General features: G+C 37.8%; 3 protein-coding genes across 5 annotated transcripts in view; 1 reads left to right on the top strand and 2 right to left on the bottom strand.

Annotated features, from left to right (window-relative positions):
- LOC129574280 (BTB/POZ domain-containing protein Tiwaz) overlaps positions 1-11143 on the top strand; it is a 63950-nt gene extending 52807 nt beyond the window's left edge. For all 3 annotated transcript variants that reach the window (XM_055456066.1, XM_055456067.1, XM_055456069.1), the window contains 2 exons: positions 9424-9980; positions 10558-11143. In XM_055456066.1, coding sequence (XP_055312041.1) covers positions 9437-9980; positions 10558-11024 — 1011 coding nt within the window. In that variant the 5' untranslated portion in view covers positions 9424-9436 and the 3' untranslated portion in view covers positions 11025-11143. The remainder of the gene's footprint in view (positions 1-9423; positions 9981-10557) is intronic.
- Positions 11144-16908: 5765 nt separating this feature from the next.
- Positions 16909-19845, bottom strand: LOC129574452 (zinc finger protein OZF-like). Its single transcript, XM_055456504.1, has 2 exons — positions 19824-19845; positions 16909-18522 (listed from the first exon to the last, which is right to left on the bottom strand). The coding sequence occupies exons 1-2, from the start codon at positions 19843-19845 to the stop codon at positions 17165-17167; spliced, it is 1380 nt and encodes a 459-aa protein (XP_055312479.1). The 3' UTR covers positions 16909-17164.
- A 747-nt stretch (positions 19846-20592) lies between these two features.
- On the bottom strand, positions 20593-25429 carry LOC129574451 (zinc finger protein 551-like). The gene is made up of 4 exons (XM_055456503.1): positions 24975-25429; positions 24476-24653; positions 21472-22081; positions 20593-20624 (listed from the first exon to the last, which is right to left on the bottom strand). Exons 1-4 carry the CDS (start codon positions 25427-25429, stop codon positions 20593-20595), a joined length of 1275 nt encoding a protein of 424 aa, XP_055312478.1.
- Positions 25430-25951: the final 522 nt, after the last annotated feature.

Raw genomic sequence — 25951 nt, 5'->3', positions numbered from 1 at the left:
AGAGAGAGAGAGAGAGAGAGAGAGAGAGAGAGAGAGAGAGAGAGAGATAGAGAATGTGTGTGCGAAAAAAAGAAAAACAACATTACCCGTCGTTATTCCCAATTCGAATTGTATGCAGATCGCGAGAGAAGCTTGCACGCTTGCACTCCGCTCTCCTCTTTATCACATCAACTCAACTAACGCTGACTCATTAAACTGTTTGGCATTTCTTATTGAAGCTTCTGCAGTTCGTTGTCGTCGTCATCGTCATTGCTGATGCTTTTTGCTCAAGCACTGTTAAGAGCGGGTAAACATCCAAGCAAACAGACATAACATATTATGCAAATAACGAAGGAGTAACGTTCTTCAATCGCCCGCTCACACAAACCAACCATACATATAGAGATGTAGAAAAGAAAAACAATTGAGATGATCCAAAGTACAATAAATATTATGATACTGCTCACATTAATCATATATATGTGTGTGTACAACAGCACACACCATCATATCAGCAGCCCATATCCATACCACCCACTCCTTCGATACATGTGTATATTTTTATCTGCATTGTGACAATAACAATAACAATAATAATTTATTTTAAAAATTTATCAGCCAGTTTTTTTCCAATGCTGTTCTGTGTTCTCTCTTTGCTTCTCTCCCTCTCTCTCTTTCTCTTCATTTATTTCCTCGTTTTTTTTCTCCATTCGCCTTAACAAATTGCACTTATCTGATCATAAAACAAGACATTTGATCCTTTCCGTGGGTTAAATAAAGGATGACATTCTAAATGAAACGCCATTCACATCGATTTTATGGTGTGCGATAGGCATTATTTTCAATGAATCCCACCAATTGCTTACGACTTTGTGGTGGTCTCAAATAGTCTGTATACGCGTATCCCGTTCTACCAACTCTCAGGAGTGAATCATTCCGTTCAATGGATATTTATGAAATACAACAAAAAAGAGCACATGAGAAATACAGCCGACTGTGTGCCTTGGGATTTTATGGAATACAATAAACACACATTTTTTTTTGACGTGACTTCGGCCCACGCAAACTGTCTTGCATGTTAAATGAGTATTGTGCTGTGACCGTGAAATAATGCATCGCTTTTCAGGGATTTTGGACACATTGGTCGGCAAATTTGGGCAAAATCTCGAGAAAAAATTGCTTCAGTCATTTGAACGTTGTTTATTATTATTGTTAATTGATTATCAGATTAGAATCAGTTCGATTTTCTTGAAAAAATACTTCAAGTCTGTACCTAAATTTATCGACAGTTATAGAAATATCCACAAATTGATGCAACACAATAAATAAATATAAACATATAAAGTACAGATAAATCCCGTGTATCATCTCCACTTTTATTGTTTTTTACATTGAAGGGCGTTGCACGCACCTTAACATTCACAATACAAACTCAATGCGAGTGGAGACGCCTCATGAAAAATGGCACAGATTGCTAGTGCTAAGGTTTATCTGTACTTTGTTAGACACGCATGTTACTTTGCAGAACTTCAATTTTCCATTAGATTTTCAACCAATTTTCAAAGCATTCGAATCAATTTCATCAATTTCTACCATTTTTTATCTTTTTCACCATTTTTTACGAAATTTTCAATCAAATTTTCGGTAAAATTGGTGAAAAAAGCACAACATTTGCCAATATTCACTATCGAAATAGTCCAATGGTAAGGTTATGATTTTGTGTTGCTGCATAGCCATTGACCAATAAACAGACTTGAAATTCCGTTCTTCCGAATCTTTTTTTGATGTGACATTAATGTATTCGTATGGAAGATACGAATTCAACTCAATTCCAAAATGATGATGAACCATTTCTTCAGCAAAAAAAAAACAAACATCAATTGAAAATGATTGGTTGAAAATTGCGATGAAATTACAAAAGATTCAAAAGTCAAAGTCGACTTAATCATCCATTCGGATAATGAAAATGACAAAGAAAAATATTACCGTAGCATATAAATAAAGTCAAAGTAAACGAAATGCCAACAGCTTTGACACCGTAAATTGCACAATTCCACTTCAAAACTGCGATTACGAGTTCGAAGTTGTGCGAAAGTTTTGTCAACATCAAAAATAAGCGTATGAAATGAAACAGCAAACAGAAAACAACAACAAGAAGAAAAATGAAAAATTCGTTGGGATTATTAAAATGTTGCTGAGTACGACTAGAAAATATACGTTGAATAAACAGTGTGATAAACAAATGTATATCTTAGTCGAGAATCAAATTATAAGAGAGAGATAGAGAGCGAGAGCTAGAGAGAGCCATAGAGAAAGAAAGAGAGACGAGTATGAGAGAAAGCACGAGATAACATCGCAAAGGAGATTTCAATGCCGAGAAAATGTGTTATTTGAAATAATTGCGCAAATTGCACACACAGAGAGATAGATAAATAAATAGCTAAAATAAAGCGGGTAGAAGGCGAGGAAGCGAGAGTGAGAGGCGGCCAAAGTGGTATGAGGAAGAGTCGTATGAAAATCTTGTAAAATTCTTTGTAGTAAATATTGTGTGAAAAGCTAGCGATTTGTATATATGTATGTATGGGGGGGGGGGGGGGCTGTTGGTCCTGATTCGAATGAAGCTGTTTGGGGAAATGCCAGCCGTGAATTGTATGTCAACAACATCGTTTTTGGGATGTTATATGCACACGCTAATGTTAATAATAATTGCATCAAGTAACCGAATAAAGCGTCGAAAAATTAAATAAAAGCGACTCTACAAAATACACACACTCACACTCCATTCAACATATTAATTTCGTTCGTTTGTTTTTTTTTCTCTCGTTTTGTTTCACTTCGTTTACGCTTCATTTTGCTTCGAGTAAGTATACTAGTTGGCCCCGGCAAGAAATTAAAATGTTCATCTCTATCGTTTAATTTCACTCAAACGGGATAATAATTGGTGTGTGTGTGTTTGTGCTATTCACGAAGGCACATGCCAAATAGCTATTGAGTTAGCAAACGAAACGCTTCTTCTATATGCGTGCGGGAAACAATAAGTATATGAAAATGTGGGTGTGTGTGTGTGTGCCATAGCGATTTTTGCTCTCTGTTCGAAAAACAATGGCCCCGAAAAATGCTTTTTGAATAATTTTCGAGGGAGTTTTGTATGTTCGCTAATTTTTACTCTGTTGTACACTTTTACGTGCCGTTTTTCTCATTCGCTGTGAGTGTGTGGGAAGGATCGAAAGCATTTTGGCTGTGCAAAAGTAAAGTGCTGATGAAATCAAAAGCAAGGAAGGGAGAGACACAGAGAAAGAGAGTGAAATTTTCAATGTGTATGGAAATGCTATAATCTGAAAAATGTGAAACAGCGTTTTATTCATTTGGACGCTCTGTTCTTGGTAGAACACCACGAGAATTCAACAATTGCAAGCGTGCAACGAACAGAGAAAGAATGTGTGAGAGAGGAAGATTGTGAGAGATCGAGAGAGATGGAGGAAGAGAAATAGAGAGTCAGAGAGAGAGATAGAGACACAAAGTGAGTGCTAGGAAGAGAGAGCAGGAGAGAACGACTCTCAGGAACGAAGCACACACACACACACACAGGGCGAGAATGTATGTGTTTTCGTAGTTATAATAAAATACACAAATGTATATTTGTATCTATACGTAAATATCGCTTAAGGTTATGCAAAATTAAATGTTTGATGGCATACTTCACGAGACTTATTCAAAATAATACAGGCAGCGCCATCGCATATTGCATGTGCGCTGCTGCTATTTGCACTTGAATGTTGATGGGGGGCAACGAAGAAGGGGGAAAAAATGAAAGAAACGCACACACGGCTAACAATTCGGCTAGAAAAGATCCCTTGTGGTGGCGCTGCCAGTTATTAACGGAATTACGCTTGCCATACCGGCGAAAAATTCCCGTCCATCGTTTTTCTATAACACGGAAAATATGCGACGACGACGAGAGATATGGTGGTTCGATGCTAATTTTCGAAAATTTTCACAAAAGTCTTGATCAAATGAAGTGATGTGTACACGGTGCGCATAATGAAAACTCAATATACACACACCCAGTCAGTCACAGGCACAGACACACATACATCGTGTGTATGGTTCCTTGTACTTTGCCAGTGCATTTGATTCATGTTGCGAGTGTTCGCCCTCCTCCCCGCATCGCTTGTCAGTGATGTGTGTATATTTGATTTTATATATAAAATTTGATGAATTCGACATCGCACAATGTATCGAGCGTGATGAATCGAGAAAATAAATATTTAATTTATGAAAGAGCGTGGGAGAGCGTGAGAAATAAATAAAGTAAGCTTTTAATGGCATTCCAGCAGATAAATGGATCAATGTCCATTGCTCGCATAATCCCTGTTTGAATTCATCGAAACGATGAGTTTCCTGGAAAATGGTGACAAAACTGACATCATCCATTTGTAACCCATGCGATTTTAAATGATTTATATCAAATTTCCGAATTTCGCCATTTCATTCCAATCGAACTGAAATCAACTATTTGATTCCAATTTGAAATGATTTCTATCGAAAAAATAAAATTCTGTTTGTTGGCGAAATATTTTTCGTTTTGGAATATTCGATTCAATAACCTATTGTCGAAATATTTTGTGACAAAAAAGAATGCATCATCAATCATTTGAGCATAATAATTGATGTTGAACGTGGCAATTTGATGTGCTTTGTGCGAATGATGTGCTAACATTTGACGCACACACTTACTCAAATAGATGCCGGGGAACATTTTGTGTGGCTGATAATCATCAAGAAAAGTTGTAGCTTATCGGTCGAGCAAAGGGCTTAAATGAGAGAGAAAAAAAAAACAAAAACATCGAATCAACTCTCTTATTCTGACAACAAAAGTGCCTCAATGTGGTAAATAAGACATGTGTGTGTGTACAACAGCGTATCGTCGTCAAATGACAAAGTGTATGGTTGTGAATGAGTTCAGGCAGGATCTCTATCTGTATCTGTCCTTCATAGTCACATCAGAGTTCCATCTCTTTCACGCCCGCTCACTTTCCGTTCCTTGGGCCGCTTTATCTTCAGAGCAAGAGAAAGAGTGAGAAAGCGAAATAGAATGAGAGAGATAGAGAAACGGAGGGAGGGAGCATGAGAGAGAGAGAGAGATTTCATTCGAACCCACCCCCCCCCCCCCCCCGGGGGGGGGCCCCCGGAATATGAATGCGAAAAACACCGAAACGGTAAATATCGGTTGTTATGCTCGCTGTCGTTATTATTTTGCAAAACACACACATGCACGATATATGCGCTTCAAGCGGAAAACTCTGCTCGGTATATGTTATATATATTTATTAATTTTAATTATTTTCAAAAAGTTTTTGTTACACATACATATTTTCAACAGGCTGATATTGTTTTACAAATATGGATGTTTAATGTATTGCCGCAATAAAATCTATTTAAATGGGCTGAAATCCTTTTTCCGCCTTTTCCACTCCTTTGCTTTGGCAAAAAAACACTTCCAGCACACTCGGCTTAGCGTAGCGTGTCAGTCAGTCACACCACACGACACATGCATGCAGAGAGAAGAGCGTGTTTCCATATCGTTCATCCATTAATACCGTATTTAGAGGACCCATTTATTAGACAGTAATCATTTGATAATAAACACATTTGCTGGTGCAATCACACCAGTAAATCGATCACGTTAAAAGCGCTGGCGACGAGTCACGTCACCTTTAGAAACACACCAAAAAAACAAATCTCTGCATTTGACGTTGTTGAAAATGTAATGCCTCAAAAAGTTTTTCACAGAAACAAAAAACACACCGATCACACAAGCTCAGTTGCAGAAAGAAAACGCCTTGAAACTCGTGTCTTCGGGGAAAATACAATTTTTTTCTGGAAACACCGACATTTGAACGTAGAAAACGTACAATTTCAATTTGAGAGAATGAATACACCAAAGCAGTAATGAACGAGCAGGGACAACGTTGATCATTAAAAATTAAATATATATTTTTTTAAATTCTTGAAAATAGACTAGACATTCTTCTTTCAAATATTTTTATTCTTTTGAAGATTTTTTCAAAATGAATTTAGAAAAACTGTTTGAAGTCCAAATCCGTATTCAATTGTGGTATCTTAGAAATTCAAGCACACCTATGCCTCTCCTACTCCTTCTTCTTCTTCTTCCTTTCTTTTTCTTCTTCTTCATTATTCACTATGCGTGAGGCCAAAGTGATGATATGTTTTGACGAAAATTGCGGCGAACTCATGAACTAACGAAATTTCAATACAAAATGATACGACAGTCCGTGGCGCTGCTAGCACTCAAAAGCTGTTTTGTACTAAGATGTCGTCATCTTGCCGTGAGGCGCACTAAAATCTCCCATTGAAATCATTTTATTCCATTCATGAGTATGGGAATTAGACTCCTTGTTCATAAACGTGGACCACATTTCAGTGGGTTTTGATCATTTTAAATAGTTTCGTGCTGTTCGCTTTTGTTCTTCAAACTTGGTGCACATTTAATTGCTGGAAAATAATTTTTGACAAGCGGTCGGCCATGGGATGACAATAATCAACAAACAAATTAAATCAGCAGCAAAGTGCAACAGCAAGGAAAAATGAGACTGAATAAATTGCAACAGAAGGGCATAACGAGGCTATTCGTTTCGGACGAATAAAAGAGGATCTTTTAAAGAGCCATGGAGAAAAACGACATTTTTACCATTGAAAAACTGCAGTTCAATCAATTTGAATGGTGAAATGGTTCAATGTTATTACACAGTAAATTTTCTTAGGGGGTGGACAGTGTACAATTGATATCCACATTGGATAGGCTAAATCTATGCGAATCTTCACGGATTTCAATGAATAGCTGTCAAAATGATTTAAAAAAATGAAAGATTGAAAATTTCATTCGATTTAAATAAATCTATGTTAATCTTTCCGATAACTCTTTGCATTGAATACAGAGGTGAATCTGTATCTGTGAATTTCTATTGAAGATTGATTAGGTTTTAAAAATCTGGCAATTAGTTATTATATCATCGTCAAATATCACCGTTGTTTTAAATGTTTGTGTGAATTTCGTGTCAATTTGCCGGAAAGTTTGAATTTTTTTTTCAATATTTTGAATGACAGCTTCTCCTTTGTGCCACTGAAAACTGGCGTTTTTTCTTGTTATAATAAAGAGATCACCCCAACAATACCTGCTCGACTGGATGCATTTGTTGAAAAAGTTTTTTTTGGCATTTTGAACATTTTTGGGCTGAATTTTGACTTCAGTGTGAAAACAAGTGCCGAAAGGTGGAATCGGAAATATGGAGATACAGAGAGAGTAAGAGCGTGAAAGAGAGAGAGAGAGAGAAGTAGGTGCATCTCTGCATGTATTTGAATTGCATCCGTTGTGACAAGCATATCTAATATCTGCGTGAATTAACAAGAAAAATAAACAACCGTATTAAAAACGAGCGAAAATGGTAGAGCAACAGCGAGAAAAGAAGAGAGTGAGTGTATAGTAAAACAACCATTAGCAGCAACAAAAAATTGCATGTACATGAGGATTTGATTTGCTCAGTAATGTGATCGTTGTGCATGGCGTGCTGGCAAAGCGACGGCTGATTGCACGGCAGTTAGAGAAGGAGAGCGAAAAAGCGAGAGAGCAGGAGAAAGCGAATAAATTTTCACTCAGGGTTGCAAACTGTTGTTGCTTTTACGAAGTTTTAATGTAAAATAAAATGAAAACTTCATTGAATAACCTAAAAAGGTAAATAACAATAACGACGACGGCATCATCAGCCACAGCGCATCAACTCGATAAAAGTTTTAAATGAAATTTTTTGATAAACAAAAATACAGAAACGCTCTGCCCATGTACGATGTACGATGTGAAATGAAAAATTGCAAAAGCGAACGCAGAACGGGGTGAGCGAGAGAGGAGAGATGAAATAGAGAAAACAAAAATGATGTTGATGATGAAAATGAAACCGAACATGAGTCTCATTCGGTACACAACGGATTTCTGCGAAGAAAAAGAGAGAAAATGAGAGAGGCAAGCAAGAGAATAAAGAAAAACACCGAGGATAAAATTTACAAGCGTAAATAGAATATATGTATGCGGGATTTAAACTAGGCGAAATTAAGTTATTCAAGTCGAATGTAAAAATATCGTTGCATTTTCTATCGTGTACACGAGACAAATTCAGAGAACGAGATGGAGAGAGAGAGATAGAGCATCTTGTCTTTGTGTGTGCATGAAAAACTGTGATCTGGAATCGGTGCCATGCCGCGCGCCGAAACACGATTTTGGCTTCGCTATGTCGACGAAACGAGGGAGAGAACGAGCGAGTGCGAGTGCAAGAGCCAGAGAGAGAGAGAGAAAGAATCTATTTTCGAAAGGAGCGCGCGAGTGACAGCTACAGCGTTGAAAATTGTTCGACAAACTTATTTCGTGCATTGAGCCGAACCAGCGTTGACAGACAGAGGTGTGCAAACGACACACAAAATCGCGAAACAGAATTTATCTAGAAAAGTGCTTTCACTCGACGGATTTGCAACGGCGAGTGGGTGGCAGGAGCGGGTTGGTTTGGTTGTTTGGTTAATTCATGGGGCTAGGTTGTGAAGAGCGCGCGCGCCTGATAGACACGGTGAACCTAAATTTCAATGACTTCTTCGTCGTGTTGTGTGCATGTGTGTGTGTTGAATGTGGCGTGCGCGCATCAAACTTGTACTTTTGCAAATAGATTTTATATTGAAAATAGAAAGAGCGCGCGCGAATGAGCCTCCCAACGAAAAATCAACAGTTTTTCACTCGGCGTCAGTTTCATACCATATTTTTCTTTCTCCACTTGTTTTGCTCTTTGTGCTGAGGTTCTTTCTTTCTCTCTTTTTTTAATTATTTTATGCAAATTATCTCTTTCGCTCTCTCTCTGTGATTTTTCTCCTGGTGGTGTTAAAGAACTTTTCGGCCAGCTTTTCGAGCGTGTACACGTTTTCCCATGTTGTGTCACGTTAAACGTTATCGACACGTTGTTGCTTCTTCACATTGGATATGCTGATTTTGGGCATAGCACCAAAATATGATGCACGACACAACATAACATTGGATGAGTGTGTGTGTGTGTGTGATGTTCAGCTCAGGACCATCAAAGCAATCCACCAGAAATTTAAATATTTGACTCATTGCAAAACTTTACATTCATTTTAAATTCAAATGAATGATTTTCGAGCAACAACACAAATCCCATACATATTGTATGTGTGGCCGTTTTTTTTTCGGGAAGTGGAGAGCGCGCGAGCGAAAGCTTGCAGATATGAATAATTAGCGTAGATCCATTTCAAAGAAGATACAAATTAATTGTAAACTTTTTCGCATTTTTCTTGGCTGTTGCACTCTTTTTCTTCATAGTTTACTCCAGAATGAAATATTCAATGTTTTTCTTTTGCTTTATTTTACAGACGAAAATGTGAAATGGACCGTGAACGGGATATGTTGTCATCAATGGAACCACGTGATTTATCATCATCGGGTCGTATATTTTCGGCGGCCACAGCGGCTCAAATTAAAATTAGCACATCACCAACACGATCGCCAACCATGTCGAATTCATCGTCACCAACGCACACACCAACCACACCAGCACCCATTTCGCCCGCATTGAGCAGCGGCACCACCAGCACATACCATCATGGTAATCATAAGACAATCACTGGTATACCATGTGTTGCGGCCGCATCCAGATACACGGCACCCGTGCATATTGACGTTGGCGGCACCATTTATACCAGCTCATTGGAAACATTGACCAAATATCCCGACTCCAGATTGGCCAAATTGTTTAACGGCACCATACCCATTGTATTGGACTCACTGAAACAACACTATTTTATCGATCGTGATGGCGGCATGTTTAGACACATTTTGAATTTTATGCGCAATTCCAAGCTACTCATCCCCGATGATTTTTCTGACATCGATCTACTGCTGGAGGAGGCACGCTATTTCGAAATTGGACGTAAGTGTGAATGGATTGATTGAAAAATGGAAGAGTTTATTTTGGTTTGAAATCGAGTTCGGAGAAAGGAGAGAAAAAAACATTGAGTTTCGGAATTGGGGAGTAAAATCGTACAAATTCGCCTTTTTGAGACCAATTTTGAATGAATTCCACTCTTGATTGAAGATTAGTTGAATTAATTCGACATTTCCGCCAAATTTTTTGTGAAAATTCCCAAAGAAGGTAGAAAAATCAACTCTTTTCACACAATTTTGGGACAAATTTGAAGTTTTGAGAGTTTTTTTTTTCCAAAGAAATCGACTCACCTCAGGAGATTTGTTCAGTAAAATCTTTTTGTACAGCAAAAAAGAATTTCTCTTTTTTTCAAACCATTTCTTGAATAAAACCCTCAATTTTGAAGAAAACATGATACTTTGTAATGAAATTAGTGCACTTGTTGGAAGGCACTGCGTTTTAAAACCGATTTTCAACTAAGAAATCAATCTCTTCCAATTTTCCATATCAAATTAAATGCAAATTCCAAATCAAATCGTTTAAATTGATCTAAAATTACTGTTCTCGATCTTTCGTCCAACAGCGATGGTGAAGCAGCTGGAGCAATCGAAAAAGGATCGAGTCATTCGAAATGGAAATACAACGGCACAGAATGCACTGGGCACATCAACGTCACCAATGAATCCGTCACGCATGAAAAACCATCAAAATCGTACACAATCGATGGACACATATGAAATTGTTGCGTTGCACATATCGCCCGATTTGGGTGAACGCATTATGTTATCGGCCGAACGTTTCATCTTGGATGAAATCTTTCCGGAAACGAATCAAGCGGTGCTCGATGGTCGCACAAATGTCGCATGGAATCAATTAGACGGTCGACAAATCATTCGATTCCCGCTCAATGGATACTGTAAACTCAATTCCATTCAAGTGTTGACACGTTTACTGAATGCCGGTTTCAGCATTGAGGCCAGCACAGGTGGCGGTGTCGAGGGTCAACAATTCTCTGAGTATTTGCTTGTCCGAAAGCATTCAACAGTGTGATATTTATAAGTGCATCAATGATATATGTGACACTCATTTCTTCGCCAACACCCCAAATCACCATATTTAATCTCGTCTCTCTATCACACATAATTTATTTGAATAAAAAGAAACACACACACACACACACTCAGAAGAACATGAGAAATGAGAATGTGTTGCGACACTGTGTCGATTGGTCAAATCATAAAACTAGACAAGATTAAGAGGACTTATCTCTCTCACACAAACACATTGAAAAAAAATAAACTCTACATTCATCAAATAGTCAATTTTTGTTTCTTTTGGCGTTTTCTATTGGCCCGATGCAGGCAACAATGTAATTGGAATTTAATAGATGATTAGTAAGAGGTTTTATTGCTAGATTTACACAAAAACCCACATTAAGGCTAAATGAATCAAATCGAATTTGTTACAAACACAAGGAACGAACAGGAATTTTATTTCAATTGCTTTGATTCGTTCAATCACTCACACACCCATTTTTTTTAGCAATCGAACTGAATTTATTTAGATAGATGCGAAAATTGGTAATTTCATTTTATGAATAAGGTCATTTTCTCTGGTGAAAACATTTACACAAAGACAAAACCATCATCTATGATTTTATTGCTCTCGATACAAAAAACAAAACATGATTCTATGTTCAGTGGACTGGTTTGAATCATTTGAAACTACAAAAAAGCATGAAATGGCATAGTTTAATTGAGATGATAACATCTAAAAAAAAACACACAAAAAAATCAAATTACACGAGAATGGCAATGGCATTTGTCGGATTTTTCTGTTAAATTAGGATGAAATTCTTCGCACTAAGTAATTATTAACTTCATAGACATTTGTATAAAAATAAAAATGCTAAAATTGACTATAAAATATTGTATTCTCATTTAAAAAAAAAACAAGCACGTGGTTTTCTTTCCATTTTCAGTTTATTTCCCGGTCGAAAAACGTTTTTTCAACTGGAAAATTCTTGCTTTCTTGAAGAAACTTCTTGCTTTCTTGGTTTTTCAGACAAAATTTTGGTTTTAAAACGAAACTTTGAGTTTTCCAACTCAAGTTTTGGGTTTTGGTGAAAATCTACGGTTTTCTTTGGACTTTCAATAAAAAAGCTGGCTTTTCCAAAGAAAATCCGTTCTTTCGCTTTCAATAAAAGCTGTACTTTTTCACAAAAATCGTCATTGAAAATCTTTTTTCTGCCAAAAATTCATTTTTCAGTCAAAATTCTTTCCTTCTTCAGAAATGTGATTCAAGGCCTGATCGTCTTCAGAACATCCATTTCATCATTTTATCGGCGCTGTTACCGAGGCCATGAATAATGCAATAGCTTCTGCAAAACATCCGTTGGCTGGATTGAATGTTACATATTGTGACAAAATAAGTTCGTTGATCAAATGGTCCGTTCATGTTAAGCTTGCGAAGCAGCGCCATCTCTCCCGTGATAGCCGAGTCAAACGTTATAAAGTTGGTGTAAAGCTTTTACCGCATGTTACCGTTGCGTTACTCACAGCCTGTCGAAGTTTCAAACCATCTCACTCATTTGTACGCCTTATCACATTCAGCCGTATCACACTCAACGTCAGCCCATTTGATACCGGCAACCAACGATTCTCAATACTCGTTGCACTAATTTAACTCATTCGAATCGGAATGTTCACCACTCAGTGTGCTCACAAATGCTCTCCAAACAGAAACAAAAACCATAAACATATCGCACAACAGAATGTAAACAAAAATAAAATCGATGCGACCCTTGATTGGCACAATTTATTTTGTCAGAACTTTTTGCATGTTCGTTTTGTAATTTCCACCGTTTGACTGTGTTTACTTTATAGTATATTCAAATTATGGCATCCCATAAATATTTTTGCACACGAAATCGAAATGAAAATGTTTGTAACGAAAAATGCGCGGTATGTCGCGTCGAACGCAGAGAAATAATTTCCAAACCAACTGAAATCAATTTAATTATTTTTTGGAATCACATTTTTTGTCGACTCCAATTGAGATGAAGTGGGATAGAAAAAAGACGAAAAATGATATGAAATGTAATCACAATAGAAAATGATTTGGGATTGAGGAAATTGTTTGTGATTCAGTTGGTCGTGTGTTTTTTGCTCAATATTTCCGACCGTGTGATTCAGAATTTTTTCTTAGCCGTGTTTGATGGGAAATATCCGAAATATTGTGATATCCTTTGAAGACTCAGCAAGAAGTGGAAAGATGAATAGAAATCGATTCGAATCGAACAATTGAATAATGAGAATTACCAACGATATACCTTGAAGCTGAAACATTAATCCAAAAACGTACAAAATCCGATTTTCGATGACTTATTCAACTTGCAGAATTAATGTCTTTTGGAACACTTGTTTCCTTAGTCATTCGTTTCTTGTGGTATAACCAAAAAATTGCTGCGAAAAAGCACTGAGAAATCAAAGACAACTTTTCTCGTGACGAAGAAGACTTCGTCTTCTTTTTATCTTTATTCAAATTTATTTCGGGTTTGTTTTAATCAAAAATGGAGCCTGAATCTAAGGGGATATCAATGCATTTTTTGTGTTAGTAAACATAATAAAAGTTCTTAAAATGAAAGTCTGTATGGGATGTGGAATATGTTGAGTTGAAATTGATTTCAAACTTAATTACTCTTTGATAAATCTATGAAATGCGTGACACTTTTTCATACTTAATTTTTGTTACTTTTTTTCTTCAAACGGTGAACTGTTTACATGTGTTTATCGGCATTACTTTTAGTGGTAAAGCTTGCTGCACACACTTCGCATTGAATCCTCTCGCCGGTGTGGTCTTTTCGAATGTGAAACTTCAATTTGTATTTGTCTCGACGATACTTCTTGCATAAATGGCATTGATACTGACGGTAGCCACAGCTATCTTCATGGACCTCTTTTTCGTCTTTGGTTGCGTATCCTCCAAAGCACTTGGAGCATTGGAATGGGAATTGATCGCTGTGTGATGATGACAAATGCTGATTTAATTTGATTTGTTCGACGAATTGTTTGCCGCAAATTTGACATTCGATCGATTTTTTGGCTCCGTGTTTTGATTGCATGTGCCGCTTTAAATGAGTCTTGTAAACAGTTCTGTAATGACACTGATTACAGACAAAATGACTTCGTTGGCAGCGCGTTTCGTGTGCTTGCTTATCTTCTGCTGTGGCGAATCGTCGACCACATTTGGAACAGGCATTCGGCAGTTCATTTCTGTGCGCCATTGAATGACTTCGGAGATTAGAGCTGCATGTAAATGACTTGAAACAAATTGAGCACTCGAACGGCTTTGCTCCGGTGTGAATTCGCATATGTTTCGTCCAATCTGATTTGTTGATTGTTATATATCCGCAAATATCGCATTCGAATTTAAGAGGATTACACGATCGTTCATGATCGATCTTGGCTGATTCTTGCTCAAATCCTTGATTACATTTTGAACAACGAAATTGGCCATGCGTTTTCTTATGACCGTTCAGATGACTCTTTTGTTTAAAGTACTTCGAACAAACATCACACTGAAATGGCTTTTCTCCAGTGTGAGTTCGTAAGTGTGTTATGAGATGAGACTTGTAACTAGCCAAATAATTGCACACATGGCATTTGTGCTTCTTCTGCTTTTTGGCCGCTTGATTCCTGGGAATCGGTCGTTTATCTCGTCGTTTGGAGCCTCTATTCCATTTCTTTCCACTACCGACTGATTGCGGCACTTGAACATCGATGGCGTCACCCATTGGCTCTTCATTGTCATCACCAGCGCTGTCATTCGATCGTTCACATGGTATCGATTCCTTTTCTTTGCCCGTCTCTTCTTCTTCACATTTGATCTCATCCTTTACCTTATCGAAGTCATAGCCAAAGTCGATCGGTCCTTCGTAATTTGCACGATATCTTCCATCAACTCTCGGCCGTGGTATGTTCATGACATCATCATCACCATTAGGCTCTTCTTTAATCACCTGTTCTTCCTTGACCTTTGCGGACTTTGACTTGCGCTTGTAGCGCCGACCAGCACTACTTTTGAACGGGTTCATTTCCTATTGGATTCAAGCGAAAAATAAAAAATCACACATAAATAAATGAACCAACTCAATGTAAAACACGTGTTTGTCTCGTGTGTGGCAAAGATAAAGTACACAGCAAATGTACACTTATGTCTGAGACTATTTTCTGACAATTTTCATTAAAATACTATTTATATCGTCTTTTCCACGACAGAATGGCGAGATTCCGAGCTTAAAATCGAAATAAATGAAAAATATTCAACACTTACGTCTGCCGATGCCTTTTTTCTGCTGAAAATTCAATTGATTTTTCTTCGCGTGTGTCGTCTTTCAAAATGTCTGCCTTACTGTGTGACTCACCGAACATTCTAGCAAGCTCAGCAACACAACCAGCGGCTTCGTTGCTACGATCCACACACTTGCATTCATTTGTATTGGTGACTTGTGTCACACTTGTGTCAATCAGTAGCTCTGTTTTGAGCAAATTCGGAGTCCGATTCAAAACCGCCCGTTAAATTCACTTAGAGTTTTATTTTACAAATTTGAATTTTGCTGAACACATTTCTTTCGGATTTATGATCATTTTATCATTCGAATTAAAAAAAATTTGACGTCTAAGCAATTCTCAATGAGCACATATTGAAGTAGAGAAATTCTTAGTTCAACGGCCAATTTTAGTCGTCACTTGTATGATATGAAAGAATTACTGAATATTTACTGAGTCATTGACAACGAAATAGAGTAATGAATGGGCAAAATCGCAAGCGATGTGAATGAAAAAGGAACATTCTGGAACTTTCATTTCGATGAACATTCAGACAATGTTTTTCAAATCAACTATGAAAAACTTGTCATTGAAAAATGTGACATTTCATCATACGACATCGGAATTGCGCATTCACATCGAAAGTTGATATAAAAACATACAGTAAAACCTCCTTATAGGGGAATCGCATGGTTCTAAATTAATTATGATCATTTGGATGAAATGTTCTTGTTCATGTGTGCAACACTCGCGAGTGTCTCTCATCGAAAGGTTTTACTGTAAATGAAACAAAGAGTTGTCAAACCACAACAAACTCTTTCGTTCTGTTTATGCTGAAATGTAAACAAATTAGAATTTAAGATTGTCCGATGTTCATGCCTTGTAAATGCGATAAATTCTCATTTTCTCAATAATGTTAGAAGAATCTGATTGGATTGAATCATGTCGGATTTTTGTGGCATTTCTCACACAGCACTGATTATACTAAATGCTTGTTGAGAGGGACACGTTCGTTCGAGATGAACATCGCACAATCTAACGTGAGATTGTGATAAACGTTTGAATGACATGTGATCATAAATTATGTTCCGCCTTGCAACCGAGTTGATCGTTGACATTCCTGCAAAATGCTACAGTTGAGCAAGACTAGATTGAATTAAGGCTAATGAAATTGAATTTGTTATGCGTGCATGCTGGAAAAGTATGCAAATCGAATTAATTGTGTGGTTTGTAAAATTACCTGAAATGACCTACCACCATGGTTAGAACCACTCCAAATCACTAATTCATCCGTCGAGTATTGATTAGATAATGAATCAACAATGCCTTGGAGAAGATTTAAATTGTGTTTTTGTTTGTAATCGAACATATCTGGAGTCTGGAGTGTGACATTTTTGAAGTGTCGGCAAGGAATTGAGCAAATGGACAAGAGATTATAAATCAATTCAAATCGAGCATTGAAATAATGAGAATTATGAACGACGCACTTTGAAGTGGAAACTTACGAACTCGATTGCAATGCAGAATTGATTTTACCAAGATAACACATTTTCCAACAGCATTTGTTTCTTTCGCTGGCCAAGATAAACACAACACTCTTCTTTTTTATTCCAGTTTCAATATATATTTCTGTTCCGTTTTGTTTCAATCAAAAATGGAGCTCGAATCTAATATTGATAATTTAATGAATATTTTATGATTAAACAATTTTGAATGTTATTTTAGAATAATCTCGAATTTTTCGAATGAAAATTCTTCAAATGGATCAAGCTTTGATCCAATTGGCGTATCTAATGAAAGGAATCATGGACAATTCATTGAAAGTGCAACTACTTTCCAACTATTGGGATGAGTGACATGTTACTTCTTCAAGCGGTGCACTGTTTTCATGTGTTGATCCGCATATCTTTTCTGAACAAAGCTTGCTGCACACACGTCGCATTGAATCCGCTCCCCAGTGTGATCTTTTCGCATGTGTGCCTTTAAAACAATGATGTTTCGTTGATACCCTTCACACAAATGGCATTGATACTGACGGTGTCCACAGTTGTCTTCATGAACCTCTCTTGCATCTTCGGTTTCGTATCCTCCGAAGCACTTGGAGCATTGGAATGGGAATTGATCGTTGTGTGCTGATGACAAATGCTGATTTAATTGCATCTGTTGAACGAATTGTTTACCGCAAATTTCACATTCGATTGATCTTTTTGCTCCGTGTTTTGATTGCATGTGCCGCTCCAAACAATGCTTGCTAAAAGTTTTGTAATGACACTGATTACATGCGAAGGGACTTCGTTGGCAGTGCGTTTCGTGCGTACGCTTATCGTCTGGTGTAGCAAATCGTCGACCACATTTGGCACAAGCATTTGGCAGTTCATTTTTGTGCGTCATTGAATGAATTCGGAGATTAGTGTTAGTTGTGAACGACTTGAAACAAATTGAGCACTCGAACGGCTTTTCTTCTGTGTGGATCCGCATATGTCTTGTCAAATTTGATTTGTGCATTGCTCTGTATCTACAAATATCGCATTCGAATTGTGCAGGATTGCATAACACTTCGTGGTCGATCTTGACTGATTCTTCTTCAAATCCTTGATTACATTTTGAGCAACGAAATTGGCCATGCGTTTCCTTATGACTGTTCAGATGACTTTTTTGTGTAAAGGACTTCGAACAAACATCACACTGAAACGGCTTTTCTCCAGTGTGAGTTCGCAAGTGTATGACGAGGTTAGTCTTCCTACTTGCCAAATGATTGCACACATGACATTTGTGCTTCTTTTGCTTTTTAGCCGCTTGATTTCTGGGAATCGTTCGTTCGTTTCGTCTTTTGGAACTTCCATTCCGTTTATTTCTACTGTTGACTTGTTGCGGTGGTTCCACATCGATTGCATCACCCATCGGATCTTCGTTTTCATCATCGTTGACGGCGGCACTTTCATTCGATCGTTCACATGGTGTCGAGCCTTTGTCTTTGCCCATCTCTTCTTCTTCACATTTGACTTCGTCCTTTACCTCATCGAAGTCATAGCCAAAGTCGACCGGTCCTTTGTAATCCGCACGATATCTTCTATCAACTCTCGGCTGTGGTATGTTCATGACATCGTCACTGTCATTGTGTTCTTCCTTAATCGTCGGCTCTTGCTTGATTTCAACATTTGAGCACTTTGACTTGTGCTTTCTGCGTCCCCAGAGACACCTTTGAATGGGTTCATTTCCTGTTGATTCGGCAAAACAATATCGAAAACAATGATTAAAACGTAAAATTAAATATTGAAGCCTCAATGATAATGAAAAGTGATTCAACTAAATGCAAACCACGTGCTTTAGCCGCCTATGTAAATAAAAAGTACGCTTGACATGTGCACTCAGCACATACGCTCATAAGTTGGGTTATGTGCTACCAACTTTCAAAGGCATCTATTGATTTTCACGATTTTCAACATTTTCGACCGAATCATAATATTTTATACTCAAAAATTGACATCCGAATGAATGAATAAATAAACAGAAAATGCCTTACTCCTACTTTCGTCGTCGATTTTTTTCTGCTGGAAATACTTTTTTCTCGTGTATCTTTCAATACGTCTGTCTCATTCGGCGGCTGATAGAATAATCTAGAACAACGTACAGACTGTAAGCAACAGCATCGATGCCTAAAAGCCTAAAAGTCACAAGCGTGCTATTTGTATTGGTGTGTTCCGTGAAGTTCTCAACGACGCGAAGTGACACTTCATTTCGATTGGTAGCTCTCTTTTGAGCAAATTCAGAGCTCAATTCAAAAATATCGATTGAACTCATGCACAAATTTTCTTTTCCAAATTATTTTTTTTCTTAATTTTCTGAAACTAAACGTTCTGTTTTAGCCACATTTTTTGTGTTCTATGGAAAAAAAATAATTTATTTTTGTATAATCAATCTGCGATTCGAATTGGAAATGCTTGATGATTGAGCAACAGACTGAACTTGATTGAAGTGGTGAAATTCCAAATTCTATCGCGAATACCCTATTGTCTCTTGTCCACAGAAATTGAGTTTTACAAAATATTCATTGAGCCATTGCAAAGAAATAGAATGGCTGAAGATTGAAGGAAATGGCAACGACAAAATTGTTAATTCCTGCATTCCGCATGGAAGAAACAACTGGTCGATCAAACAATAATAAATTCATTCGTTGTGTTTATGTTGGCATGTAAACACATTTGCAACAAAGAATTGTGCCTGTCTTGCGTGCGCAATGTAGTTTCCATAGTCGAAAAAAAAGATGTTCGATTTTAATTGCAACTTTTTTGTCTTCCATTTCGATTGAGCGAGCACAAAATATACTATTTTTCTCCAAAACATTCAAATGTCAATGAGTTTGGAGTCAAATTTCATACGATGACTTTCTGGCAACACAATGCGTCGACGAATCGGAGTGTGTGTGTTTCACTCACAGCCAAATCGAACGGGTTGAAGTATTAGTGCGATGTTCATCGATAGCTAAACTGATTTTAAATCGTGCGTCGCAAGTGCTCACGGTGAATGCTACGTCGAGACATGCTCGAATCCTTATCGTTGTTCTCTCTTTCGTACTCTCACACCTCCGCCCACTCTTCGTACATTCCATAAAAATATTTGCATTCGAAAACGAAATGAGAAAATGCGGAAAATGCGCGGTTTGTCAAGCCAATTTCGAACGCAGAGAAATAATTTCCAAACCAACCGAAATCAACTTTGGTATTTTTCTTCTTTGGAATGAAATGCTTTTTGCCGACTTCATTTGTGATGAAAGACAACCAGAAATGATATAACGTCCAATCACAATAGAAAATGACTTGATGACACCAAGTTGGTGGTGTTGAGGAAAATGTGTGCAATTCAGTTGGCCGTGTATATTTTTTGTTGAATAATTTCTACCGTGTGTAATGGGAAATACCCAAAATGTTGTGATGTTTTCTGAAAATTCAGCAAAAAGAGAAAAAAACGGTTGGAAATCGATTCGAATCAAACAATTGAATGATGAATTATAAACGATGTACCTTGAAGCTGAAACATTAATTTCAAAACGTTCAAAATTCGCTTGTCGATGACTTGTTCAGATTGCACAGTTGATTTTGTCAATGCAACACATTTGTGGTATAACCAAAAAAATTGCTGCGAAAAAAGCACTGAGAAATCAAAGACAACTTTCTTCGTAACGAAGAAGACTTCGTCTTCTTTTTATCTTTATTCAAATTTATTTCGGGTTTGTTTTAATCAAAAATGGAGCCTAAATCTAAGGGGGTATCAATGCATTATTTATGTTACTAAACATAATAGAATCTCTTAAAATGAAAGTCTGTATGGGATGTGGAATATGTTGAGTTGAAATTGATTTCAAACTTAATTACTCTTTGATGAATCTATGAAATGCGTGACACTTTTTCGTACTTTATTTTTGTTACTTTTTTTCTTCAAACAGTGAACTGTTTTCGTGTGTCGATCCGCATGACTTTTATCGCTAAAGCTTGCTGCACATACTTCGCATTGAATCCGCTCCCCAGTGTGATCTTTTCTCATGTGAGTCTTCAATTTTTCTATGTCTCGACAAATCTCGTTACACACATGGCATTGGAATTGACGGTGTCCACAGCTATCTTCATGAACATCTTTTTTGTCTTCGGTTGCGTATCCTCCGAAGCACTTGGAGCATTGGAATGGAAACTGATCTCTGTGTGTTGATGACAAATGCTGATTCAGTTGCAACTGTTTGACAAATTGTTTGCTGCAAATTCCACATTCGATCGATCGTTTTGCTCCGTGTTTTGATTGCATGTGCCGCTCCAAACAAGACTTGTGAAAAGTTTTGTAATGACACTGATTACATGCGAAGGGACTTCGTTGGCAGCGTGTTTCGTGTGTTTGCTTATCGTCTGGAGCGGCAAATCGTCGACCGCATTTGGCACAAGCATTTGGCAGTTCATTTTTGTGCGTCATTGAATGAATTCGGAGATGAGTGTTAGTTGTGAATGACTTGAAACAAATTGAGCACTCGAACGACTTTTCCCCAGTATGAGTCCGCATGTGTCTTTCTATATTTGTTTTTTCCATTGTTCTATATCCGCAAATATCGCATTCGAATCGGCGTGGATTACATAACACTTCGTGGTCGATCTTGACTGATTCTTGCCCAAATCCTCGCTTACATTTCGAACAACGAAATTGGCCATGCGTTTTCTTATGACGATACAAAGTACCTTTCTGCGTAAAGGACTTCGAACAAACATTACACTGGAACGGCTTTTCTCCAGTGTGAATTAGCAAGTGTCTTATGAGTTCAGCCTTGCAAACTGCCAAATGATTGCACACATGGCATTTGTGCTTCTTCTGCTTTTTGGCCGCTTGATTCCTGGGAATCGGTCGTTTATTTCGTCGTTTGGAGGTTCCATCCCGTTTCTTCCCACTACCGACTGATTGCGGCACTTGAACATCGATGGCGTCACCCAATGGTTCTTCATTGTCATCACCAGCGCTGTCATTCGATCGTTCACATGGTGTCGAGTCCTCTTCTTTGCCCGTCTCTTCTTCTTCACATTTGATCTCATCCTTTACCTCATCGAAGTCATAGCCAAAGTCGAACGTTCCTTCGTAATTCACACGATATCTTCCATCAACTCTCGGCCGTGGTATGTTCATGACTTCATCATCACCATTAGGCTCTTCTTTAATCACCTGTTCTTCCTTGACTTCAACCTTTCCCGACCTTGACTTGCGCTTGCAGCGTCGACCAGCACTACTTTTGAACGGGTTCATTTCCTATTGGATTCAAGAGAAAAATAAAAAATCACACATGAATAAATGAACATCCTCAATGTAAAACACGTGTTTATCTCGTGTGTGTGTGTGGCAAAGAAAAAGTACACAGCAAATGTACACTTATGTCTGAGACAATTTTCATTAAAATACTATTTATTTTGTCTTTTCCACGACAGAAAGGCGAGATTCCGAGCTTAAAATCGAAATAAATCAAAAATATTCAACACTTACATCTGTCGATGCTTTTTTTCTGCTGAAAATTCAATTGATTTTTCTTCGCGTGTGTCGTCTTTCAAAATGTCTGCCTCACTGTGTGACTCACCGAACATTCTAGTAAGCTCAGCACCACAACCAGCGGCGTCGTTGCTGCGATACACACACTTGCGTTCATTTGTATTGGTGCCTTTTATGACACTTGTGTCAATCAGTAGCCCACTTTTGAGCGAATTCGGAGTCCGATTCAAAACCGTCCGTTAAATTCACTTAGAGTTTTATTTTACAAATCTGAATTTTATTGAACACATTTCTTTCGCATTTATGATCATTTTATCATTCGAATTAAAAATTTTGTGACGTCTAAGCAATGCTCAATGAGCACATATTGAAGTAGAGAAATTCTTAGTTCAACGGCCAATTTTTTCTCATGTTGAGTCAAAGTCATACTTAAGTTCTTAAGAAAATGACATTTTGGGTCTATACTGGGCTCTGATGTTGTGCACAAATTCAGAGACCGCCTGAAATGGCACGCACAAATTACGCACAAAATATTGGAATCGTGCCGGTATTCTGGGAGATTCCACAAAAATCATGCGGAATTATTGTTTATTTTTACAAAGTCTAAACAATACACACAGCTAACGGTTGCAGCTAGGCACAATGGTTTGTATTGAGTTGGAGTGAGAAGTGTATACACATAGACGTGCTTGATGATCGTTCTGTGTGTAAGAGTAATCGAGCATATCGTATACTATTCTCTTCTCATTCTTTTTTATTTGTAATCTTTTCTTCTGACATTTTGAACACAATATCACAACATTTGTTTTTGAAAATGACAGTTGAAAACCAAGAGATACAGCTCACAGAAATCAAATGTTGACATTCACACGAACAGTGCAGTTGAACAATGTCACAAGCACACACACACACATGTAGTGGCGCGCAAACGAAGCGATGAAGCCTATTCTATGAACGAGCGTACAGTATAGAAGGGAGAACGAAAACAAAAGAGAAATCAAATTGCAAACATAACTGGTTTTCTAGATCCCTCCTTCACACGGTATGTGCGTTCTCATTTTCGAGATAGGCTCCGGAATCTTACTGCTGCATACACTCAGACGTCTGCTATGCAGAACAATAGGCCTTTGTTTAACTGAACGTGTCACCGTTAGGCGACAAAACCAAATTCATTCATCTAGTTCTGTCGTGCGGAATAATTCCGCATGATTTTTGTGGGTTTGTCTTCCAGAATACCGGCACCGGTGTGGACCATGTAAAAGCAATATTTTTCATAGTTGACTTATATTCACCACACCCATATTTTGCGAAAATCTGGTCTGGCATTATTTGACCACATAACGCAAATCCGAAGGCATATTCATTATGCACAAATTATGCAAAAAATAATTGCATATTCGAACATGCGAAAAAATGCTGCCCCGTCGAGTGGTGAAAATGGCATTTTCAGCAAATTCACCACAAAAAGTAGACTCAAAATTTGCACATTTTTCGATTTTTTCGAGCCGTGCAAATGCATGCACAAATTATTTACGTAAACAGGCCACCGGTTTCCAGACCTTGACCGGCTGGGGAGGGGGAGCCCAATTTTCTAATCAACGATGCCTTGGAAAAGAGTCACATTCGAAGATCGTGTTTTCGTTTGCAATCGAAATAGTTTAGAGTGTGATGGTTTTTTGAAGAAGACTCAGCAAGAATATCACGAAATAGTGACATCACCATAAAAACGTACGAACTCGATGAGAATGCAGAGTTGATTTTGTCAATCAAACACATTTGTTTCATAAGCCATTCGTTTCTTATGGCCATAACGCAAAGAATGCTGCGAGAATAAACTGAGAAATCAAAGACAACTTTCTTCGCGACGAAGAAGACTTCGTCTTCTTTTTATCTTCATTCAAATTTATTTCGGTTTTGTTTTAATCAAAAATAGAGCCTAAATTTAAAGATCTAACCAAGCATATTATACGTTAGAAAATATGAAAAGTATTAAGTTCAATTAGTGTGTCTATTTAATGGAATTCTGGGAAATTGTTTTCAAACATAATTACTATCTATGGAATGCGTGACTTATTACTTCTTCAAACGGTGAACTATTTTCATATGTCGATTGGCACTACTTTTGGTAGCAAATATTGCTGCACACACTCCGCATTGAACTCGCTCTCCGGTGTGATCTTTTCGCATGTGATACTTCAAGTCTCGTTTGTCTCGACAATAATCTTTGCACAAATGGCATTGATACTGACGGTGGCCACAGCTATTTTCATGAACATCTTTTGCATCTTCGGTTGCGTATCCTCCGAAGCACTTGTAGCATTGGAATGGAAATTGGTCACTGTGTGTAGATGATAAATGTTGATTTAAATTCTTCTGTTGGACGAATTGCTTGCTGCAAATTTCACATTCAATCGATCGTTTTGCTCCATGTTTTGATTGCATGTGCCGCTTCAAATCGACTTTGTTAACAGTTTTGTAACGACACTGAGTACATGCAAGGAGACTTCGTTGGCAGCGCGTCTCGTGTGTTTGCTTATCTTGTGGTGTGGCAAATCGTCGACCACATTTCAAACAGGTATTCGATATTTCACCTTTGTGACTCACTAAATGACTTCGGAGATGAGCGTTTCTTGTAAATGACTTGATGCAAATTGATCACTCGAATGGTTTTGCTCCTTTGTGGATCCGCATATGAACTGTCAAATGTTGTTTATGCATTGTTCGGTATCCGCAAGTGTCGCATTCGAATCGGACAGGATCGCATAACACTTCGTGACCGATCTTCACTGATTCTTTTTCAAATCCTTGATTGCATTTTGAACAACGAAATTGGCCATGCGTTTTCTTATGACGAACCAAATTATGTTTATGTGCAAAGGACTTCAAACAAACATCACACTGATACGGCTTTTCTCCAGTGTGTGTTCGCAAGTGTATTTTGAGGTTAAACTTGTCACGTGTCAAGTGATTGCACACATGGCATTTGTGCTTCTTTTGCTTTTTGGCCGCTTGATTCCTGAGAATCGGTCGTTTATCTCGTCGTTTGGAGCCTCTATTCCATTTCTTTCCACTACCGACTGATTGCGGCACTTGAACATCGATGGCGTCACCCATTGGCTTTTCATTGTCATTATCGTTGGCAGCCACGTCATTTGATCGTTCACGTGGTGTCGAGTCTTTCTCTTTACCCGTCTCTTCTTCTTCTTCACATTTGATTTCATCCTTTACCTCATCGAAGTCACAGCCAAAATCGAACGATCCTTCGTGATTTGCCCGATATCTTCCATCAATTCTCGGCCGTGGTACGTCAATGGCACAATCACCGTCGTTGGTAGGTTCCTCTTTAATCATCGGCTCTGGTTTGACTTCAACCTCTGTCAACTTTGACTTGCGCTTTTTGCGTCTACCAGAAACACCTTTGAATGGGTTCATTTCCTGTTCGATTTGGGAAAACAATAACAACAATCGATAATCAAAATTCAAACTACAGTATTGATAACTTAATGATAATAAAAACTAATTCAATTAAATGTAAACGACGTGCTTGATGTGTCTATGCAAAGAAAAAGTACAAACTATATGTTCAATCAGCTCATAGGCTCGAAAGTTTGGTTATGTATTGCCAATTTTCATGAG

The sequence above is a fragment of the Sitodiplosis mosellana genome, unplaced genomic scaffold (genome assembly GCF_009176505.1).
Source record: "Sitodiplosis mosellana isolate CC-2019 unplaced genomic scaffold, AAFC_SMos_1.0 Smas_scaffold_6162, whole genome shotgun sequence".
Classification (NCBI taxonomy): Eukaryota; Metazoa; Arthropoda; class Insecta; order Diptera; family Cecidomyiidae; genus Sitodiplosis; species Sitodiplosis mosellana.
This window is presented reverse-complemented; position numbering and strand designations above follow the sequence as displayed.

Coding starts and splice junctions, on each gene's coding strand:
- LOC129574452 (XM_055456504.1), bottom strand. CDS start 19,845: ATGTCTCGACGTAGCATTCACC. Junction 18,523..19,823: donor GTCTCGACGTAGCATTCACC/GTGAGCACTTGC, acceptor CCGAATCAACAG/GAAATGAACCCATTCAAAGG.
- LOC129574451 (XM_055456503.1), bottom strand. CDS start 25,429: ATGGGTGACGCCATCGATGTTCAAGTGCCGCAATCAGTCGGTAGTGGA. Junction 24,654..24,974: donor AAAGGAGCAAAACCATTCGA/GTGATCAATTTG, acceptor ATCTACACACAG/TGACCAATTTCCATTCCAAT. Junction 20,625..21,471: donor CCAATTTCGTTGTTCGAAAT/GTAAGCGAGGAT, acceptor CATCCCATACAG/ACTTTCATTTTAAGAGATTC.